This window comes from Lepisma saccharinum, chromosome 1 (genome assembly GCF_977018435.1).
Source record: "Lepisma saccharinum chromosome 1, izLepSacc3.1, whole genome shotgun sequence".
NCBI lineage: Eukaryota > Metazoa > Arthropoda > Insecta > Zygentoma > Lepismatidae > Lepisma > Lepisma saccharinum.
In genome coordinates this window covers 146,350,368-146,371,776 of record NC_139229.1, presented here as the reverse complement: position 1 = coordinate 146,371,776, position 21,409 = coordinate 146,350,368, and the positions used below count along the sequence as shown (strand labels likewise).

Below are 21,409 nucleotides of genomic sequence, written 5' to 3'. Positions count from 1 at the left end.
CACCTTCATTGATAACGCACAATTATAGGCTACTACATTATAATTTTTATCATTTTCTGGTTCATAAACACTTGAAATTATACAACAAAATTTATTTCTCTCTGACACGCCCTTTATGGGCAACAGATCTCCCTTCTTAGAATATATTCTACATGAGTAATATCTCTCTCTCTCTCTTTCTTTCTATACAGTTTCTAGATCCTCCCCCTCCACTCCAATGGCCATTCCTAAAAACAACAATGATAATAAATACAAATGTTTAAGTCGCAGTAGCTCAGGTCATCAGGTCAACCTCCGTGGCAGAGTGGTTAGCACAACGCTGAAATTTGTGAAACCCGACCCACGCGACCGGCCCTCTCTGACTGGTGAAGTCCAACGTTAAAATATTTGCATCCTCATCATTAGTCAGGGGATCCACCTTGCAGTGGAACGCAATAGGTGAGGAGTTGAGGCCGGGCGGATCTGGGACTGGCGCCCCAGGGGGTGGGTAGCCGCTCCCCTAGGAATTTTAAAGTGTGTGTGATTGTTAATTTATTGATATTTCCTGGGGAGTTTTGAAGTGTGTGTCTCGGAAGAAGACAGAAATGGATATTATTAATATTAGAGGTCTTGTTATAATGATTGTGTTTGTGTTGTGATAGAGTCAAATGGATAATGAAAGATCCAACAAAAGATTAAGGGACAGTCCCTCCGCTCCCACACCCAAGAGGCGAGCACCAGAGAATGGGGACCAAATAATAATGGAAGAACAAGCAGGTATAGGTAATCAGCATAGAGAGATCGCTAACATGTTTAGATTCCACGTTAATGAGCTGCAAGCACGTATCGCTCGGGAGAAGTTGACAATACCCACCAAAACCTTGATGACCGAGTTAGTGAGCAAGCTCTTGGCGGAGTATAAAGATCTGAGAACCAGTCTCGAGGTTTCCCAGGCCCTCAATGAAGAATTGAGAAAGGATAAGCAAATGTTGCAGGATGAGTTAAGAGCTAGACAATATCCCTCAAATTCACACGAGAGCCAGTCAAGCAGCAGTCAGTCCTATGCAGATACATTGAAGAAGGATTGTAGAGTACCTGATGTTCCCAGGCCTTCTAGAGCCTCTAAACCGACGTTATTCACTAGGGCGAAGGACAAAACTCCTCAAGATATAAGGCAAGACATTACTTCAAATATAAGACCTGCTCAGGATAAGATTCGCATCACTAGTATGAGACCCGTCAAAGACCTACTTATAGTTGAGCTAGCAACAGAAAATGAGTTGGAGCGGATGCTCGAGAATCAAGATCTTCACTCGAAAGGCTTAAATATGAAAACAACTAAAAAGAGAAACCCGTTAATTATCTTGTACGAGGTTCCCAAATCTTATGAAGACCAAGAATTACTCGACGAGTTGTATACAATGAACTTCGAAGAAACAATGTCTAAAGAAGAAATGGAGAATAATTTAAGTATCCGTTTTAGGACTGGCAGGCAAAGGGAAAATCTTCTCATGTTGTTATACAGGTTTCTCCGGCCATGAGGAATCTGATAATTGGTTGGAATCAGCTCTATCTCCATTTTCAAGTGGTAAATATTAGGGACTGTATATCTGTTCCTAGGTGCTACAACTGCCACGATCTTGGCCATATCAAGAAACATTGCGGCAAAGAACAGACCTGTGGTAAATGCGGTGGAGCCCATCCCGAAGAAGGGTGTCCGACTGTCAACGTACGCATTTGTATACCCTGTAAGAACAGAGCCAGAAACTGTGTTAGGAATAACTGCCCAACATATCAAGAGTTGTATGACAGAGCCATCTCAAAGATTAACTATAGGCGGTTCTACTAAAACTGATAAAAGTACAACTATTGGAAATCTAAGCATTATTCAAATAAATGCTCAGGGCTCTCAATTGACCACTCAAGAAGTGGTAAACTATATAAATACCAAAAATGTAGATATAGCACTTATTCAAGAACCTTATACTGAAAAGGGTAAAGCAGTAAGTGTGCCTAAGAAAATGAGGACATATGCTGTTTCAGACAATCCAAAAGTTCTAACTATTGTCTCAAACTCTAATCTACAAGTATTCTGGCACCTCAGTTACTCAACCTCTCATTGTATAGTTGTGGAAATAACGTTGGGGACTGAGAGATGGGTACTGGCAAATTTATATTGTCAGTACAAAGATCCCATTAAACCTTACCTGGATATCTTGGATAAGACTGTCACGGACCCATCAAGCAACAACTTATTGGTAGCGATGGATTCCAACGCAAAGTCTAGACTCTGGTATAGCAGAATCCTGGATGATCGTGGACGAGAACTAGAGGATTTTATAGCAAGCAAAAACTTAAGTGTGATAAATCGAAGGTCGGAGATTCCTACTTATTCCAATAATGGAGGAGGGACTTCAAATATTGATGTTACTACTACAAATCACCGAGGGAGGATGTCTGTTGTCAATTGGAAGGTAGAAGACAACCAAACGGTTAGTGATCACAATCTGATTAGTTATAATATCCAACTTATGAAAAAACACACACTTAATAATGACAACATCCAGAGGATCTGGAGTACCAGAGATCAAGACCTTCTGAGGTCACTGGTCACGAATCAGCTTAAGCTAAATCCTATAAGTCCAGGAAGACTGGCCGAGGATATTGCAAAAACTATTACTAATGCTATTACATCTGCAATTCGATCAATTCCCAAATCCACTAAGAGCTCACCCAAGCATGAGTGGCCCCAATATATATTGACACGTAGGAGTGTCACCCGTCGATTGAGAAAGCGCTACCAAAAGGCTGCCACAGACAGAGACAGGTTGTTCTTTTTGGAAAAATATCGGAATTCCAAGCGCATATACTCTTCCCTTACTAAACAGTACAAAGTGAAATCATGGTCAAGGTTCGTTCAGCAGGGGATTAAAAGAAATCCTTGGGGAAAACCATATAGAATGGCCTCGCAGAGGAGCAGGCAAAGGTTTGCTCCCGTCCCAATGAAGAAAAGTGAAACTACTTATACTAAGACCTGGGACGAAGCAGTTTCCTACTTGATGGAAAAGATACTTCCGTTGGATGATCCTCTTCAAGACACTCCAGAACAGCAGATCATCAGAGCGAATGCAAATAATAACTACGACAATCAACTGATGGTGATACCGTTCGCTCAAGAGGAGATTGCGCTTATTATCGATAGATTGAGAAATAGGAGGGCCCCTGGTCCTGACGGCATTTCAAATGAAGTCATCAAGATTTTGAAGAACAACTTACTTGGTGACCTATATCTACTTTATAATCAGTGTTTACTCAACGGGATCTTCCCCAATACGTGGAAATTGGCCAGACTTGTGCTCTTTTTAAAGGATACTAAAAGGGACCCAGTTCTCGTCAAGTCATACAGGCCGATATGTTTATTGGACACCCTGGGAAAAGTTTTTGAAAGACTTATTGCCAAACGCTTAAACGAGAGATTAGTCCTTAGGAACAACTCTGAACGGCAGTATGGCTTCCAGAAGGGACGCTCCACTGAGGATGCAATCAATATGGTGACACAGATTGTACAACAAGATCTCAGGAAATATGTCCTTGCTATAACTATTGATATAAGTGGAGCGTTCGACAACGTCTGGTGGCCGTACTTGCTTGGAGAAGTTCAAAGACTTCGTATACCAATGGCTTTATATAATGTTCTAAAGGATTACTTAAGCAATAGGAGTGTCCAATACACATCAATAAAGGCTGCCCTCAAGGTTCCGTATTAGGACCCATACTATGGAATGTCACGATGGAGCCAATTCTGCTGGAGCTCCTGCACATGACTGACGTAACCGATGTAGTTGCATACGCTGATGACCTACTAATTATCTTCAGTGCCGACAATCGTAGAGACCTTGAAACGAAGGCTAATAATGTTATGTTAAGGCTTGAAGAATGGTCATCAAAAAGTAAGCTAACAATAGCTACTGAAAAAACCCATCAGATCAGTAGCGGCTCGTGCCTAAAATAACAGGTGAAGAAGTTCGTTTTGTAATGGTTCTGTATTTCTAACGAACTTCTCGATATTAATAATGCAACAAGTTCCTTGAAATTCCCACGATTAAGCGAAGACACGCTTTCGTCGTGACCCCTGAACGCAAGTTCTTGTTTACATAAATACAGCGTTGCGTCAACTATTAATTGTATGAAAAGCCTATTTAATCTTACATTTTCATTGAACCGTACATTTAAAAGCCTACTATTTTCTTGAAGGGCATCTGCTATGGTATTCCTGTTTTTTTCAAAAACTTTGAATTGTAATTTACACTTTAAATGTTCCATCGAATCATTGCGCTTATGCAGAGAACGCGTTATATTGACAAAATCGTTATACCCTTCTTTATTCCACACATTGTATTTGTTACTAACAGTAAACAAAGCCAGCAGAACAACGATTGCAAATAACGACTACTACACAACCAAGGAAAGTCGACAAACCAGGAACTTTTAAATTTAATGTTGTACGATTTCCCTGCCTTTTTGTTCTCTCGCTTAACTGATATTTGAAGAATGTCAGTGGGCCCCCCACAATTTAAAACGTCTTTTTTGTCTTGATCCGTCCATCTGGAAAATGGTGTCTGCAACAAATTACACACTAAGTCATTTACTGGGTTCATTGTAGAAACCACAGCTCAACACATGAACACAACACACGATAGGAAACGCGAAACACACACGCGGAACAAGATCTCGCGAGAACGCAAAGATTTTGCCACAATCACTGGATGCAATGTTTTCTCCGACGAGAGAACTGCTTCACGTAGATGGCGACACCCGTTCAAGGCCAACGCTAGGTGACGTCACCGTTGCCATGACAACCGGCTAAGTTTTCCGCAACCTGGCGGCATTTGCTCTTGGGTTGTTTTATGCTACGACGAACTCTTCACGTGCGTAGCGCCGAGCGGCGTATTATTGAGTATTATCGTGTGCGTTCTGCTGGGAAATAGTTTCATTTAACAAGCAAATGAAAAATGTCAATATTAATTTGAAAATTAGGTGAAAACATCTGCACTTGTTGCACTTGGCCAGCCGCCACTGGATATTGCTAAAATGTAAACTACAGAGATCTCCAATAATGAAGCTTGAAAATTGTTCTTTTCGAGCTGCCTTGGAAGCCAAGTACTTAGGAATATTAATCGAGACACAACTGGGTTTTCTCTCTCACATAGTTAATGTCCTGACGAAAGCAAAAACCGCTATGCATAACATTATGAGCATGGGTAATTTGGCGTACCGGCTGCCTTTTGACATAGCAATGTTATATTACAGAGCGGTGTTCGTGCCGACCGTATGTTATGCATCCTCTACCTACGCAAAGATGACCCTCAACCAATATGTGAAAGTCAAGTTACGGGCTTCACAGAGGAATATCTTCTTGAGAATACTGGGAGTCTTTCGGACGTCCGCTACAGCTGCTGTAATAGTAATTGCCGGTGTTCTTCCACTCGAATTCGAGGTTCAGAGATACGCAGCCAGATACTGGCTGAGGAAAGGGCAGCATAATAAGATCCTAGCCCTTCTTGGTCAAAACCTCAACACATTTCAGGACATCGATCAACACTTAGAAAATGCCTGGAAGATGGAATGGGAACAGCATCCCAGTTCCGGACGTACCAAAGGGTTTCTGCCGTTGGCGAATATAAGACCTAAAAACTCCTTCTTCCGACCATCAAAGGGTATTACTCATTTCATTACAGGGCATGGCCCTTACGGTTCCTATTTAAAGAGGTTCGGACTAAGATCTGATGATAAGTGCCAGAAATGTGGAGTAATTGATACACCGGAACATGCCCTTTTAACTTGCGAGAAATTTGACGACGTCCGAATTCGGCGTCTGAGGACTAATTTAAGAAGAGGCTCATTCCAGCAGACGGGGAGCTGCCAGCAGACCTTCAATATCATCAACAAGCTTGCAGATATAATATCAAGTTATGAGGAATTCGAATATAGAAGATCTGACCCCACAGAGAGAGATACCACTCTTGGCTCTACTATACGTAGGACTGTCGCAGTTCAGGATGTACCTAGGAGATCAACTCGGGTACTGAGATCAGCCATTACTGTGACCACTGAGGAAGATCATCAGCAAGAAGAGATCAGGTACTACGAGACAGGACCAACTTCCCTTAATAGAAGACGTTTCTTCATAACTTCCATTACAGGTAAACAGCTGGAAGAACTCGAGGCAGATTCGTAGTGCAGACCTGATTCCAACACGAGTGGATGCTGTGCAGCAGAAGATGACCAGGCACTCCCTAAGCTCCTGGGAGAACCTTTAGTCCATTTTACTTTATTTTATCTTCTGCATCTTGAGTTGGGCCTTCTTGGTCCACCCGCAGTTCCCATCTTGTAAATTTTCTGTATTATTATATTCTCTCTTACTGTATATTATTCCTCGCTATCTATTGTTCCTGGTGGTCTTCACATGAAGGCCACTCCAGTTTTCTACGGGCCCCATTGGACCCTGAATTATTCTCTTTATATTTTATGTATTATATTTTATTTTATATTTATCATAATAATCTTATTCTATATTAAACTTATGTATGCTTCTCGAAAACTTCTCTAGATTCTCAAACTCTAATTTCAAACGTCTCGGTTTAATCTTAGGTACCGAGACTTATATTACTCGCTTATCTTCTTATTCAAACTGGTGTAGAAGCGGAGATTCCCAGAACCTAGTTAACCACTCCAAAGTATATCCTTCACTCCAGGGACACGAAGAATACCGCACTCAGCAGAAGCACTAACGACAAATGATAGCTGAGTGAGAGGGTATAAGAAGTGAGAGTGGCGAGTGGTGGCGGAGGTTCGCACCTTCGTGTCCCCTTTGGTTAGCACAACGCACTACATGTCAGGGGTCCCGGATTGTAGTTCGTTTCGGACATGGATGTTTGTTTTTGTTCCAATGAGAATACAGAAAACAGAAAATTGGCATACGTGAAAATTGAGAAGATGTGAATAACGGGGATACTACTTAAAGAAAAGTCGTTAGGGAGCCTGACTACCATGCGAGAGACCCCGGGTTCGATCCTCGGTGGGGGAGAACCGAGATTTTTTCACACCTTTTGAAGCGGATCCAGCGCCCACCCAGCGTCGTATAAAGTGACTATCTGGAGGAGGGAAAAGGATACCAGGGACGTGGTGCTGATCATATCATCTCCACCTTCGGCCATGATCAAAAGAGCGTGGGGCTCTAACTCCACACCCCCTATACGCCATCATGGCGTCGCGCAAAGCACAGGAGATCACTTTATTTTGTAATCAATATAAATATGCGAAGACTTATATTATGTACCAGTAACATAAGTAAAAGACATGTTAGTCTTCACAAAATATGTTATTACTAAAGCCCGGATTTCTATGTAATTACATATTTTTTCCTTTTACAAGCGTGGAATTAAAATATATTGACGAATTACGTCAGTAGAGATGCCACAGTGAAGTTTTATATTACATATTTTTACATATTTTACTAAATGTTACATATTCCTAAGATATGAAATATTTTTTACATAAAACAGTCCTTAAGAGGAAAATCCAGTGAACTTTTGGCTTACTTAAAAAAGTATCTTCTCACTTCCCCTCCCCATTTCCAGGTCTAAAAAATATAGTAACTTAAAAGTGCGATTTGCCTTCGTTGTACGTACATAGCAGTTCGTTGATTCGCCGCATCGTAACAATTACATCAAGATTCGACAGTGTTTCAGTTTCCAGTTTGTAACATGGAGCGGCAAGCAACACACAGCGAACGAAGAGAACCAACAATGGAAGGCGGCAAGTACAACGCTGAGAGGCACTTACCTTTCATCCGTACATTGTTGTGATCGTTTTGATTTTTGCAGCCGGCGGCTGTATATAAGATATAAGGAAGTTATTTTTAATCACAAGCATTCAGAACTTATTTTTTTAAAATACTAACGTATTAGAACGAAGAAATCGACTTTTCTAATGGAGTTCAATTCAGTCATAGACATAGGAAAGCAAAAACTTGTTACAACAAGTAGCTCAGGTTATTGTACAGAAGGTCGTTTCACGTCCATGGTAACAAAGTTAGACCCCACCTCACCTTAAGAAAAACCGTGACGCCACGAGCGGTGGTGCTCCACGTGATACCCCTGTCTTGCAGCAATGGCCCTGCAGCGGAGTTTCCATTGGAGGAGATTGCGTTGAAGAACACATTGGTCCAAACGATCATATTCCTCCTGACAAGCTTTCCAAAGACCCTCAATTGTGCGGGGCCGTCTGCTTCCCAAGGCTCGTTTCAACAACGGAAACCCACAAAAATCCATGAAAGAGGCATCGGGGGATTTCACAGGGATGTCTGTAAAGGGGATTGCATGTATGCCCGTTTCACGTGCCATCTGATCCATGTATGCCTGCGTGGACTTTACCTTATGACTGGAAGCCTTGTCCTGGTGGATGACAACACGAGATGTGTCACTGCCATAGAGAGAAGGAATATCATGTCTGTAAAGTGACTCCAAAATATCCGTCTGGTAATAGGTTGCATTTATTTCAGCCTTTTTTTCCACTCTGCGCAGTGCAAGTTTGCCGTTATGGCAGTAAGCACCAACAACCATGAACCCGCGTGGAAAACTTTCAGCACATTCACGTACCCACTCAGATCGACCTCTTGCATCACGTGGACGATAGTAGATGGCCCTTTTTTACCACATTCCGACAGATACACCCATGCTTCATCCAGGGACACCACATACTTCCAGCGGTCCCCTGCCAGATGGCTTTTGTCGAGCTTCCGACTGTTGGTCTTCCTCTCCTGGACATGTGAGGCACGCAACTTAATCACTTGAGCCTTGTGCTTCCGCACAAGTTGTAAATCTTGGGCTATGATGCGATTTACAGTTGGAGGGAAACATTGCACTGTCTGTGTAATCACTCTTTGCGTTGCAGGGTTTTCACATCGCACCAAGGCTCTAACTTTCCGCACAATATCGGAGGAACGCTTGGGCTTCCAATATGTCCGACGCCCACTTTGACTGGTTCTAGCAACAGGTACGGTGCAAGCTTTATGGCGATTCAACACTGCATTGATGCCCTTCTTTGACACATGGAATCTTTCATGTGGCACTGTTTAATTATCTGACTATAACTATAACCAACGTCGGAAAGGGCACAGATGTACCCCTCCCAAAATACTGGAATTTTTGGTGCCGTATAAACACTCACTCACACACCAACCATCGTCTTTGCAAGTCAACACACAGTACTTTCGTCCTACTGGCTCTGGTTGCTCTGTGCTGTGCCTACGTGCTGCTCCCTGGTGATCGAAATCGTTACCATCAACGTGAAACAACCTTCTGTATATTGAATAAAATTGTAACGATTGATACATTTTGGTAAATTTCTCTATAATTCAAATTACTTTTCGATAGCCCTCGTATGAATTATTTTGTAGTCTAATCTTTTTGAATGTATATTTTATCCTTGTTAAAATTTTAACGCAGTTTCTGCCCAGCGAAAAAGAACGCAAAGCAAGTTGAAGCTTGCATTCTTTTTCTTTCTTATCAACAATGGGTTCTTTTTCGTTCGGCGCTGCGCGGTTTTGTAAGTTTTGCTGCATTGTGTTTCTCGATATGCTTTTTCAACGGGGTAATTGTTTAGGTTAAAAATAACTTTCCATGTGTCCAAATCTTTTGTTCATGGAATAGGATTGCGCAATCCCGTGAGTATAAATACCAGCCGTTTCGCTGGCAAAAGAATCAGTTGATCAGTATATTCCGGAATCTTTAGGTGATTAAATCGATTGTCGAGGTCCAGGGCTGGGAGAATACGGGCGTTGTGTGGGGAGTGGCTGGTCAGCTCTCCCTTCCACAATGTCCGAGGTTTTCCGTAAACCACCTTTCAGTATTTGTGCTGGTCAGCATGATCCTTAAAGGGGATTTTGGCAGGCTTATAAATAATTAATTCATTTATAAATATTTAATCTTAATAATTTAAACTTCGAAATTATTCATAAATTTTAAATTCTGTCGAAGTTGGCACTGGTCATTGTGACTCCGATGTTAATTCAAGTTAAATAATTTAGGCTCACCAAAGATATACATCCTTCTCGTCAAGTTAATGTTTATTCTAAATCATTCTGAATTCTCCTGGTCAGGAGGTTCAATTAAATAAATATTTATTTCTTGTTACTTTAATCCGAGAGCATACCTCTGGTCAGAGGGTGCCTTTCAAATCTCGTATAGCTTTTATAGTTTTCATGTCCGTTTTAAAGTCTGAGTGTCCGGAACGTTAAGGAAGGTTTATGGTTTCTCTTATTTAGGTTTATATTTGATGTAATTTTGAAACAGCTATAATAGGTGACCGGTCGAGTATATGTTTTTCTAGAAATTCATTTAATGTAAAAGTCTATTGTTTTGCTTTTGCAATGTGAGTAGCCAAAAAGGGTAGACATAGAGTCCCCTATTATGTTAAGGAATTCCACGTGGACATTTGTAATTTGTGGCCGAGATATGGCTTTGATATTGGGTAGAGAAAGGCTCCCCTTATATTTTGTTATGAATGTTTTTGGAGGTTGACCCTGAAGATGGTAGTTTACCTCATGAGTTCTAGAGAACATAATGCAGATGTGAAAATATGACAGAAGCACGAATAGAAATTTACGGAAAGATGTTATGCAATTTTTTCTTTGGTTTTGGTTAATAGTAATTTTGTCCACCTTTTGTCACCCGTTATTTGAAACCAAGTTAAAGCTGTGTTAGTTCTATGATGGGATATGGACATGTTATATAAGAAAGTGCTCTCTGGGTTTTATGTTTACTCAATAGAAAGTTTTGACTATATTATGGAAGTCGTTATGATCTAAATGTTACAAGGGTTGGATAAAAAGTAATGGCAACACTGGTATAATTGGTACTTGACTGTATTGGCAGAGGAGCACGTGTTACATTCCTTCAAAGTAATCGCCCCTCATCTCTACGACCTTTTGTCACACGTATGGAAGACGTCGTACACCGTCAGCGCGTCCATCTCTGTCGATGTCCCGCAGTGACCGCCCTATAGCACGTATGATGGCTTCGCGCGTGTCGTAGTGCTTCCCGCCCAGTGGTTCCTTCATTTTGACAAAACGGTCGTAATCACACGGTCTCATACCGGTGAATATGGCGGATGTTCCAGTACCTCCAACTACCAGTTATGCAGGAGCGCCGTCACATTGTTCGCAGTGTGACACCTTGCATTGTCAAGCAGAATGATGGGACACCGTGCCGTCGCTTCCTTCTTAATGCGAGACGAAGGTGGTGTTGCAAGAAGGTGCAGAAGTAGGCTGCATTGACCGTCTGCCTGAGAGACGTTGTTCTTCTTGCCTAAACATATTGTTAGGGCGCTTGCACTCTCGTCCTCTGCTTCAGAGCACTGCTGTTTTTGACTGAATAACATACAATCGCTCCCACTCACTATACTTCCTCGTCTGACATTCCTTTATCAGCCACGAAACGCTTGTGGCGCTGTGACTCACCCCCTTCACGGGACAGCAGTGTTGCCATTACTTTTTATCCAACCCTTGTATATTGGCATTGTTGTAGTTTTCCTTTTGATCAGAAGTTTGTATATTTTTCTTTTAACTTAACTATGTTTGAATTTGTGAATAAGTTGATTAAGGTTTAGACGGAGAACCTTCTCTCGTGTTAATTTTGGAAAGTTTATTGGAAATTTGAGATCTAAATAAATTTGTAATCGTTAATGGGTATTTCCTTATAGTAAATTTGGTTCATAAGTACAAATTAACTGGCCTCCTTTTGGTTTGATGAGGTGTCCCGCCGTCACTGGTCAGTGAGGTGGAGGCTTTATCAATCCATAAGATGTCAGTTTCGATTATGCTGATTTCGCTCGCGATTCGCATGCGTATCCTCACTGGTCAGTGGGATGCTGGTGCGATCACGATGGAAGTTTAAGCGTAAGGAAGGTTACCTACTTTAGAGTTAAGGTTCTTGGTTAAGTAAGCATAAATTATTATTTTTATTATTATTATTATTCAAAAGCAGACCCTTACCCGAACCTTGAGATGCGGACTCTCATGACCCGCAGGTACTGAGAATTAGTCGTGGCATATATTATAACAGAAAGATAATTGGTAGGCAGCGACGGCCGGTCTTGGTCTTTCGAGGGGACCGAGCCGGTGCGTCGTGTGCTAGGCAACGTGGGCCAACCAAGCTTAACTTTGCAAGTGGCGCCCAACGTAGGAAACCAAGCTTAACTTTGCAAAATTATTAATATTAAAGGCTTTCATTTTTGTGTTACAAATTGTTATGGTTGCTATAAAAAGTCTAATGTCAAAATATTATTATTGAACTAACTTCACAAGTCACTTTTAATAAAGCGGTATCTGATCACTCATTTTGATAATATCGTTGCATGTAAAGCATGGTAACTACACAATTCCTTGAAGAAACCAAACAAATCGCATGTAGCACCACCGAAAAAAAATAATTCGAATGAAATATCATTTTTGTATGATAGTAAACATACAAGTGAATCATATTTGCTGTAAATAATTTAGAAATTTATTTTAATTTGTAAATCAGATTTTTTGAAACATCAACTTTCAATATCTCCAAACCTGCATTTTGTCACTTACCATGTTTTACACCCGAGCCCTTCAATTGATTTTAAGAACTGAATACTATAAATCACTGGCAACCCAAATGAATCACACCTTAAATTATAAAGATGTACTCAACATTCCTGTGTTGGTACCATAGCATTTAGCTATGTTCCGGCATGATGCCCCCCGCAAACTGAAACATGGTCATCTTATCCATGAGGCACAGAACATCGTGTTTGGGGCAGAGGGTTGTAAATATAAACAATGGCTTTCATTCTATTGCTTAATCAACTTTATACTTCGCGTTCGCTGGCTTCATCATATCCATGCGTATAATGAATACTTGATGAAATTCATGAGAGCAAAGAATGCCTTAGGGATGATTCGAATACATGACCTCTAGTTTGACAGGTGTATTCAGTTCTTGTCCTTCCAATGTCAATCATTGAAGAAGCGTTACGCCGATTCATCTTACAAGATACGCTTCAATTCGAAATGAAAATAATATTTTAAATAAATTGAGACTGTGTTAATTTCGTATTGTCTAAACAGTGTCTGACAACTTTGTATTCAGTGGCGATTTCTCTGGGTGTGTAAGTCGTGTGTCAACGGCCAAAGGAAAATGAAATAAAGAAGAAAGTATCTGTACTTTTATAAATTACGATTTTGAGCATATCAATCTCGAGCGCCCGGTAGTTTTCGAACGCGGAGCAGCGCGCAGTGGTTGTCAGGCAGGCAGATCGGTCCCGCACTGCCAGGACGTTGGAGAGGAAATACAACGTCTTACCACTGCCAAAACATAGGATAACCGCGCATGCGCACCCTGCTACCCACCAGCATGGTTACCAAAGAGAATAAGATTGATGGTTACCTTCTCAAGGCGTTGCATTTGTTCCCAACGATTTGGCTACGGCGCCTTGAATAACGTAGTGTGGAAAACGGCACAGTTCTGCACGCTCTGTCTGGTTCTACTCGAAAATGATCCGCTAGAGGCGCTGGTGTTGAACCCGGTGCTTGGTTACAGTGCCTTGAATAACGTAGTGTGGAAAACGACCCAAGAAACTGGTTCCCCAGACGGATGAGAAACATAGATGGCAGTGCGATCAATGTCGGTGCTAATTTTCTTATGAAAGTAATGCGGCTTTGTTAGTTTTTGGAATACATTATGTAGATTTGTTTGTCTTGAAAGGCGGTACGTGAATTGATGGAAACAGTTATATTTGTGGAGTGATTTGCAGTCACGAAATGACATTAATTTGGAAAGAAAAGTAAGATAAAATTAATAAATAAATAGCATGCGTAACACAAGAAGAAACATCGCAAAGTGATTCCGGACGTCAGGTGTTGGATTGTGTACTAGAGTTTTATTTTTCTATGTTATTAGAATATAAATAGTATCCTGAGAGATATTTCATACCGAGGCGACAAACCACAAATGTCGCTTGGAAGCGAACAGTTCGTAATCATTGCAGCCTTTCGAACCGTAGGGACACAAGCTCTGACTGCACCGTTTCCTCAAGGAGATATTACACCAAAGCGACACGCGACAGACGATACGAGGATTTCACACCAAAGCGACACGGGTCCTTCGGTCCAAGGCAATTTTCACACCGAAGCGACACATGTTGCTTGGAAACGAGCCAATCAAAAGCAACATTTCACATCGTAGCGGCATGACGGGAAGCACAGGAGAGCGTTCGGTTGGTGAAATCCTTAAGCGACAAGTGTCGCGTGCCCCTTGTCGCTTTGGTGCGCAATCTCCCTAAAGCAAGACACTCATTGCATCGCGCATGCGCGAACAACAAACCACGGCAACATGTTACAAGCTATTGAGGAAATGACCCAGTTTGAGCGAGGCACAAGCGACAAAACGACACATGTGACTTATCGTGTCGCCTAGATCTGTTGTTGTAGTGTGCGGTTTTTCGTGTCGCCTATCTGTTGTTCGCACAATTAGCAGCGAACGCTTGCCAATAGACTGAAGGCACCATGTCGCTTGTCACTTAGTTGGGAACTCCCCCTGTAGCGCGTCGCTTCGGTCTGAGCACCCTTCCTTTAAGGAGCTTTCCGACCGAAGTAACAAGTAGCACGCGAATACGCCATATGAACTTGTCGTTTGCTGTTTGGACCCTCATGTGCAATGAATGCTATTTTACAGTCTGGAAGTGTGTGCCACTAGTGTGACAGTGTGAACATCCCGTGTCGCTTGTCCCATTGGTTTGAAAGTTTCCTTACACTCATGTCGATGGCACTAAGAAAGTTTTGTGGGGTTCCCCTTGTCGTTTCATGGAATCATCATTATCATCATCGCCGCGATTAGTTTAAAGTGGAAGAAAAGAGACAGTAAATATTAAAAATACAAATGCTTCAGTGTGTATATCTTTAAAAGAAATGATGATGATGATAATAATAATGACACAAACATTTAGTTGCCAAGAGCATTCCACGCGTATTTTTTCTCCCGTATTATTAACGAAAGTATGACGATAACAGGACGTGGTCGACTGTCCAGAATGTTCGTTAATATCTTCGCGACCACTGTACCAAATATCATAGCAATTATCACATTCATAGAAATGCTTCATGTAAAAGAATCAGACGTTGCAGCGAAAACTCCATTTACTTCCATTATAAGCAGACGAATACCAAGCTACAGCGCCTTGAATAACGTAATGTTTAAAACGGCACAGTTCTGCGCGCTCTGGCTGGTTCCACGCTAAAATGATCCGCTAGAGGCGCTGGTGTTGCACCCGGTGCTTGATATTCGTCTGCTTATAATGGAAGTAAATGGAGTTTTCACTGCAATATTTCTTCTTGTGTTACGCATGCTATTTATTTATTAATTTTATTTTACTTTTCTTTCCAAATTAATGTCATTTCTTGACTGCAAATCACTCCACAAATATAACTGTTTCCATCAATTCACGTACCGCCTTTCAAGACAAACAAATCTACATAATATATTCCAAAAACTAACAAAGCCGCATTACTTTCATAAGAAAATTAGCACCGACATTGATCGCACTGCCATCTATGTTTCTCATCCGTCTGGGGAACCAGTTTCTTGGGTCGTTTTCCACACTACGTTATTCAAGATGCTGTAATTTGGCTTTCATTCGCCTCGCGTTCCGCGTTGTTTTGCTCGTGATTGTTGTGCATTTTATTTTTTAAACGTGTGGTGTGAAGTGATGTGATTATTTTAAGATGGAGAATAGTGAAAGTGTTGTGCAAAAGTATTTAAATAATTCATTTTCTTCGCTTTCGTATTCAGAGAAGAAACAAGTGATTGATTGACAATGGTCGACCACGTCCGAATCTCACGATGTCAAGATGTGTTAAAGGAAAAAGTTGGTGCTGGAAAAGCTTTTGAGAGACATTTTCGAAAAGAACTCTGTGAAATTTCAGACTGGCTTTGCGGGTGTGATGTGGTGAATAAATTTTACTGTTGGACATGTTTATTATTCTAGACTAAAAAAGGTGTTCGGAATTATCAAGGGTATGCGGATTTGAATCATCTCAATACTGCAGTAAAAAAACAAAGCGAGTCTGAATTGCATCTTTATAGTTAAGCGAGTCTGAATTGCATCTTTATAGTTTCTTTAAATTTAGTAGTTTTGTTGCCACCCGTACTAGAATTGACGTTCTTTTGGCTACTCAACGAAAAGCTGAAATAGAGCTACACATTGAAAAAGTAAAAAAGAACAGGGAAATATTAAAGAGGTTGATTAAAGCCGTCTGCTATTTAGCAAAGCAAGAATTGCCATTCCGAGGCCATGAGGAAAATGCAGCATCTCTAAATAAGGGCAATTACATGGAATTCCTTATTGCAAGTGCCGAGTTCGATCCCTCATTAAAAGAACATTTATTAAATTCTACAGTTTTTCGCGGTACTTCGGCAGGCATTCAAAATGATTTAATAAATTTAGTTTCGGATGTTCTGAGAAATGAAATCTATAATGAAATTCAAAACACAGACTTTGTGGCTATCATGGTCGATGAAACATCAGACATTAGCAAAAAATCCCAGGTGTCAACAGTGTTACGTTTTTTTTTTCGGCCTCAGAAAAAAAGTCATTGAAAGATTTCTTGGATTTCATGACATGAGCGCCGATAAAACTGCAGGAGCTCTTTTTAGTCACGTGACTGAAATAATGGATAAATATAAGTGTGGGGATAAATTAATTGCCCAGACATACGATGGATATTCTGTAATGAGTGGTCATTTGAATGGCCTTCAAATTAAAGTTTTGGAAAATTATCCAAAAGCTTTTTTACGCATTGTTATGCTCATGTCATGAACTTGGTGCTGCAACAATCGTTAGAATGTAACAAAGAGCTTAAGGTGTTCTTTTGTGGTCTTAAATCACTGTCTACTCTTTTCTCTCATTCTCCAAAGAGGTTTCACGAACTTTCTGCTTTTATGTCCAGAAAGCTCCCGTCATTAGCTCCTACCAGATGGAATTTTACCTCTAGTCTAGTGTGGACAGTCAAGGACAACAGAGAAGTGGAGACTTCGATCATTTGACTGCAATGACTTCAAGAGGATTTTCTAGCTTCCTGAAGGATTTCGAAAATATATTTTTAATAAAGGCTTTATCCAACTTGCTTGCCTTTTCAGACGTATTATTCAGTATATTGCAGTCTAAAAATGTTGATATTTTGTATTGCAGTAATAAAATAACTGAATTTCAACAACAGCTGCAAAAGGAAAGGGAGAATTTCGAAACACTATGGAATTCTATAACTGGTGCAATAGAAGAGGAAGAGGTTGATGAAATGAAAAGGAGGCGACTGAACAACGAATCACAGAAAGACCACTGCCGGAGGCTTTACTTTGAAATCATTGATAATATCAGCAACCAGATAACAATTAGATTCGCATCATTTGAAAAATTGCAATATTTTGATTTACTAAATCCCACAAAACGGGACTACTTCAATAAAAGAGAGAACTTTCCTCACCATCTCGTACATAAATTGCAGGAAATTTATGGCAGTCTGTTTAATTTATCCAAACTGCAGAATGAACTTTATGATGTTTGGTATGCTTCCACTGAAGGATCAGAGAAAACACCAATTGAGATTGTAAATTATCTACTGGACACGAATCTAGTGGGTGTGTTTACAGAAATATATAAATTAGCAGTGTTGATCGCAACAATTCCTTCCACGACGTCATCTGTCGAGAGATCGTTATCATCATTGAAGAGGATCCACACATTCTGCCGATCTACTCAAACTCAGAACCGGATGACGAATTTATCTCCATCTATTCTGGGAGAAGGGGATAAATCCAAATTTTATGAGGCGGTGATCAGCGCATTTCTCTCTAAAGAAAGAAGAATAGAGCTGGAATTCAAGTAACTGTAAGTAATGAGCAGTTGATTTTTCAAAATTTACTTTTTGAAAGGATAAATGAAGGGTAAGGGGAAAAACCGGGAATGTGCATGTGCATTTTAGCGATTTTTCAATGAACGGGTCATTCTTATGTTAGGGTGTTTTTTGTAGGGGGTGATAGGAGTTCCACCAACCCCTCTGGTTGCAAACTCGTGCTTTAAAAATTAATTGTATGGCGAAGTATTGAACATATATTAATTTTCTCCTTACCCTTCAAATATATTAATACTTTAAATGAAGTATTTACTTCATTTAAAATAATTTATGTAATTTAATGTTTTTCTAAATATTTATAAAATTACACGAAAAAGGTACGAAGAAAATTTGTAATATTGGTTCACAGAAATGAGGGGGGGAGACTCAAAATGTTTAACATTTCTTCTTTGCCAACGCCTGAAGTTCAGGGTCAGGAGACGCCACTGTTTGTATTGTATCACATTTTGGAGACTAAGCAGCATTAGGCATCTCCCTGCCACTGAATGCTACATTACTTGAACGCTGTTGGCTCCTCAGCCCCCCTCCTTCCCCCAACACACACACATAAATATTTCACACTTTCACACGCCCATATTTATGCAAAGTATGTTTCTACACATCTTTTTCTTTCTCTCTTTGCAGAAGATTTTGGTTCGTGGACCAAACTTGTCCTTGTCAATGCTGTTTACTTCCTTGGTAGATGGCTTCATGAGTTCATGAATGAGGCCACAACAGAACAGGATTTTTCCATGAACACAAATGAAATTGTCAAAGTACAAATGATGCATGAAACAAGCTATTATAATTACACAGACCAGACCTTACTAAAATCGCATGTAGTGCAGCTTCCATATAAGGTAATACCTGTGTAGTGTTTGAAAAATTTCCAGCGAGGGAAAATTCTAATATACCCAATATATATGTATATACCAGGGTATATAGATAGTCCCTCCCTTAAGTGCCAAATAGTAGAAATAAGAGGGAGTATAGCAACTAGAGAGGGGAATTCTCCTTAATCCCCCTCCAAAGACCACCCTGGGTAATAGAATGCTAATTTTGTGACGTGTTTGAAAGGTTGAAATTTAAGCCAGCAACAGCGTATCCAAAACTTTTTCCTGGGTAGACGCAAGTGATTCTCACTCTCAAAACATGTGAATGCCATAGTTTAATCTAGAGCTGCATCTACATACATCGAAGGAAAGTCGGTAGGGAGTCTGTTAGGTTTGATTCCTGAAGTTGGGGGTGAATTCTGATGGGGATTTTTCTCACAATGTCCCTATTTACAGCATGTTGACCCAGTCTATAATATTTTTTTTTTTTACCTGGCGTTAATCTTGGGGTCAAAGGTGGCCAGCACATGGTGCTGATCCCATCACCTCCGCAATAGCAGACATCGTAACTACCTACACAACCTCTATGTATCTTAATGGCACAGTGAAATGAGCAGGTTGTAACTCTGTGCACATACAGAGCATTGCAAGTATAATGTGCATGCGTGGCTACATATTAAACCAGAAGCAGAAATGAAGGTAGGCCTGAGTCAATACCTCCTCATGCAGAAGGCCTACGGAGAGACTACATACAGAGATCATCAGAAATAGATCATAGGAAATGTGTGTTTTCTATTTTATCTCCACACAAACTAGGAATACTACGTTGAAAATCAAATTACATTAGAATCGTGTTGACTGCTGTAGAATGGAATATTTTTGGTCAGGACAGGATTGGGAAGGAACTCGTATTACTAATCCTGACGTTTGGAACTGAAAAAAAATCTCCATTTCTCAGGTAGGGAAATTTTCTAAATATCTTGATGTGGTGAAAATCACGTATTGTGCACATTATTTCCCCTTCAAGTGATTGATTTTGCAATTCTGGAAAAAAAATAGTTAATTTCAAGAAATTTCAGACACTTTAGTGCAGAAAATATAAAAAATTAACCTATTTTAAAAAGACCATTCAGTATTTCTCAACTATTCTGGGTTACTAAAAGTACGGAAATCATTTCCCAAAGTCAGGATCTCACCTTTATGAATTATTACTTTTTTATTTTTAACTTTTTTTTAAAGCACGTAAAAACATGGATCAGAGGTAGCAGAAGGACAGTAGATTAAGTGGTCTCTGTTTGATATCTGTGCACTGTGAAAGTGTAGAAAAAGACAAGAAATGTTCATCATGGTGTTTGTTGAAAGGAAACAAGGGGAATTCAGTTTCTGACTTGAGTCTGAACTTGTATACAATGCCAAAGTATTTTCAATTCAATCATGCTAAGGGTCCCTGGTTCGATCCCCTGCCGGTTCAAATCTGGGAACTTTTCTAACGTAGGAAGCCGCCCCGGTGCCCACCCAGCGTCGAATAACATGGGTACCTGGGGGAAACCCTGAGGGGTAAAGGCAGTCAGGGGCATGCTGCTGATCACATCACCCCCACTCATGACCGGATCAAGAAAGTGTGGGGCATTACCCCCACACACCCTATACACCTTCATGACGTAGTGCTAAGCACAGAGGAACACTTTACCTTTGTTTTACCTTATTTGAATTTTATGATTTGAAAACCAGTAGTAGTAATAAAAGTTTCTACAGTTGTAGGCAAGATATGAAATCTTACTCTACCCCCCCCCCCCCCCCCGTTAAGTAAAAATCTTTGGGGCATATTGCGTATTTTATCTGCAATGGCCAATTTCTTAGCATTGTTTATTACCTTCCTGAGAATAATTACATATTTTTTGTAGTGGTCTTTAAGTATGGGATTCTTGTTTTTCTGGATTTCTTTATATAATTTTCTTTTTGTTTCACAGGACTTTTTTATACCTTTACTTATCCAGGAAATTGATTTTGTTTGATTTAGGGGTTGTCTGTATGTTTTGTATGGAAATGCTACTTCAAAATGATATTTTACTGTCTTTGTGAATAAGCTTACTTTTGTATTTAAATTTTCCTCCATTAGCACATCAGTCCAGTTTTCTTTCTTTAATAAATATACAAAGTTTCCTATATTTTTCTTGGTGAATTTTCTTTTTTCTACAGTAGTGATATGTTTTGCAGTTTCTTCTTTTATATTCTCTGCTATATGGACACTTATGAAAACTGCTTCATGATCGGACAAGGCTAAAGGTAAAATAGATGTGGTGAAAATCACATATTGTGCACATTATTTCCCCTTCAAGTGATTGATTTTGCAACTCTGGAAAAAAATAGTTAATTTCAAGAAATTTCAGACACTTTAGTGCAGAAAATATAAAAAATTAACCTATTTTAAAAAAGACCATTCAGTATTTCTCAACTATTCTCGGTTACTAAAAGTACGGAAATCATTTCCCAAAGTCAGGATCTCACCTTTATGAATTATTACTTTTTTATTTTTAACTTTTTTTAAAGCACGTAAAAACATGGATCAGAGGTAGCAGATGGACAGTAGATTAAGTGGTCTCTGTTTGATATCTGTGCA

At 40.1% G+C, this 21,409-nt stretch overlaps 1 protein-coding gene across 1 annotated transcript in view; it reads left to right on the top strand.

The window, feature by feature from the left end:
• The window catches only part of LOC146002263 (leukocyte elastase inhibitor-like), an 82,894-nt gene that overhangs the window by 51,522 nt on the left and 9,963 nt on the right, over positions 1 to 21,409 (top strand). The window contains exon 5 of the mRNA XM_083139983.1: positions 18,602 to 18,816. Coding sequence (XP_082996109.1) covers positions 18,602 to 18,816 — 215 coding nt within the window. The remainder of the gene's footprint in view (positions 1 to 18,601; positions 18,817 to 21,409) is intronic.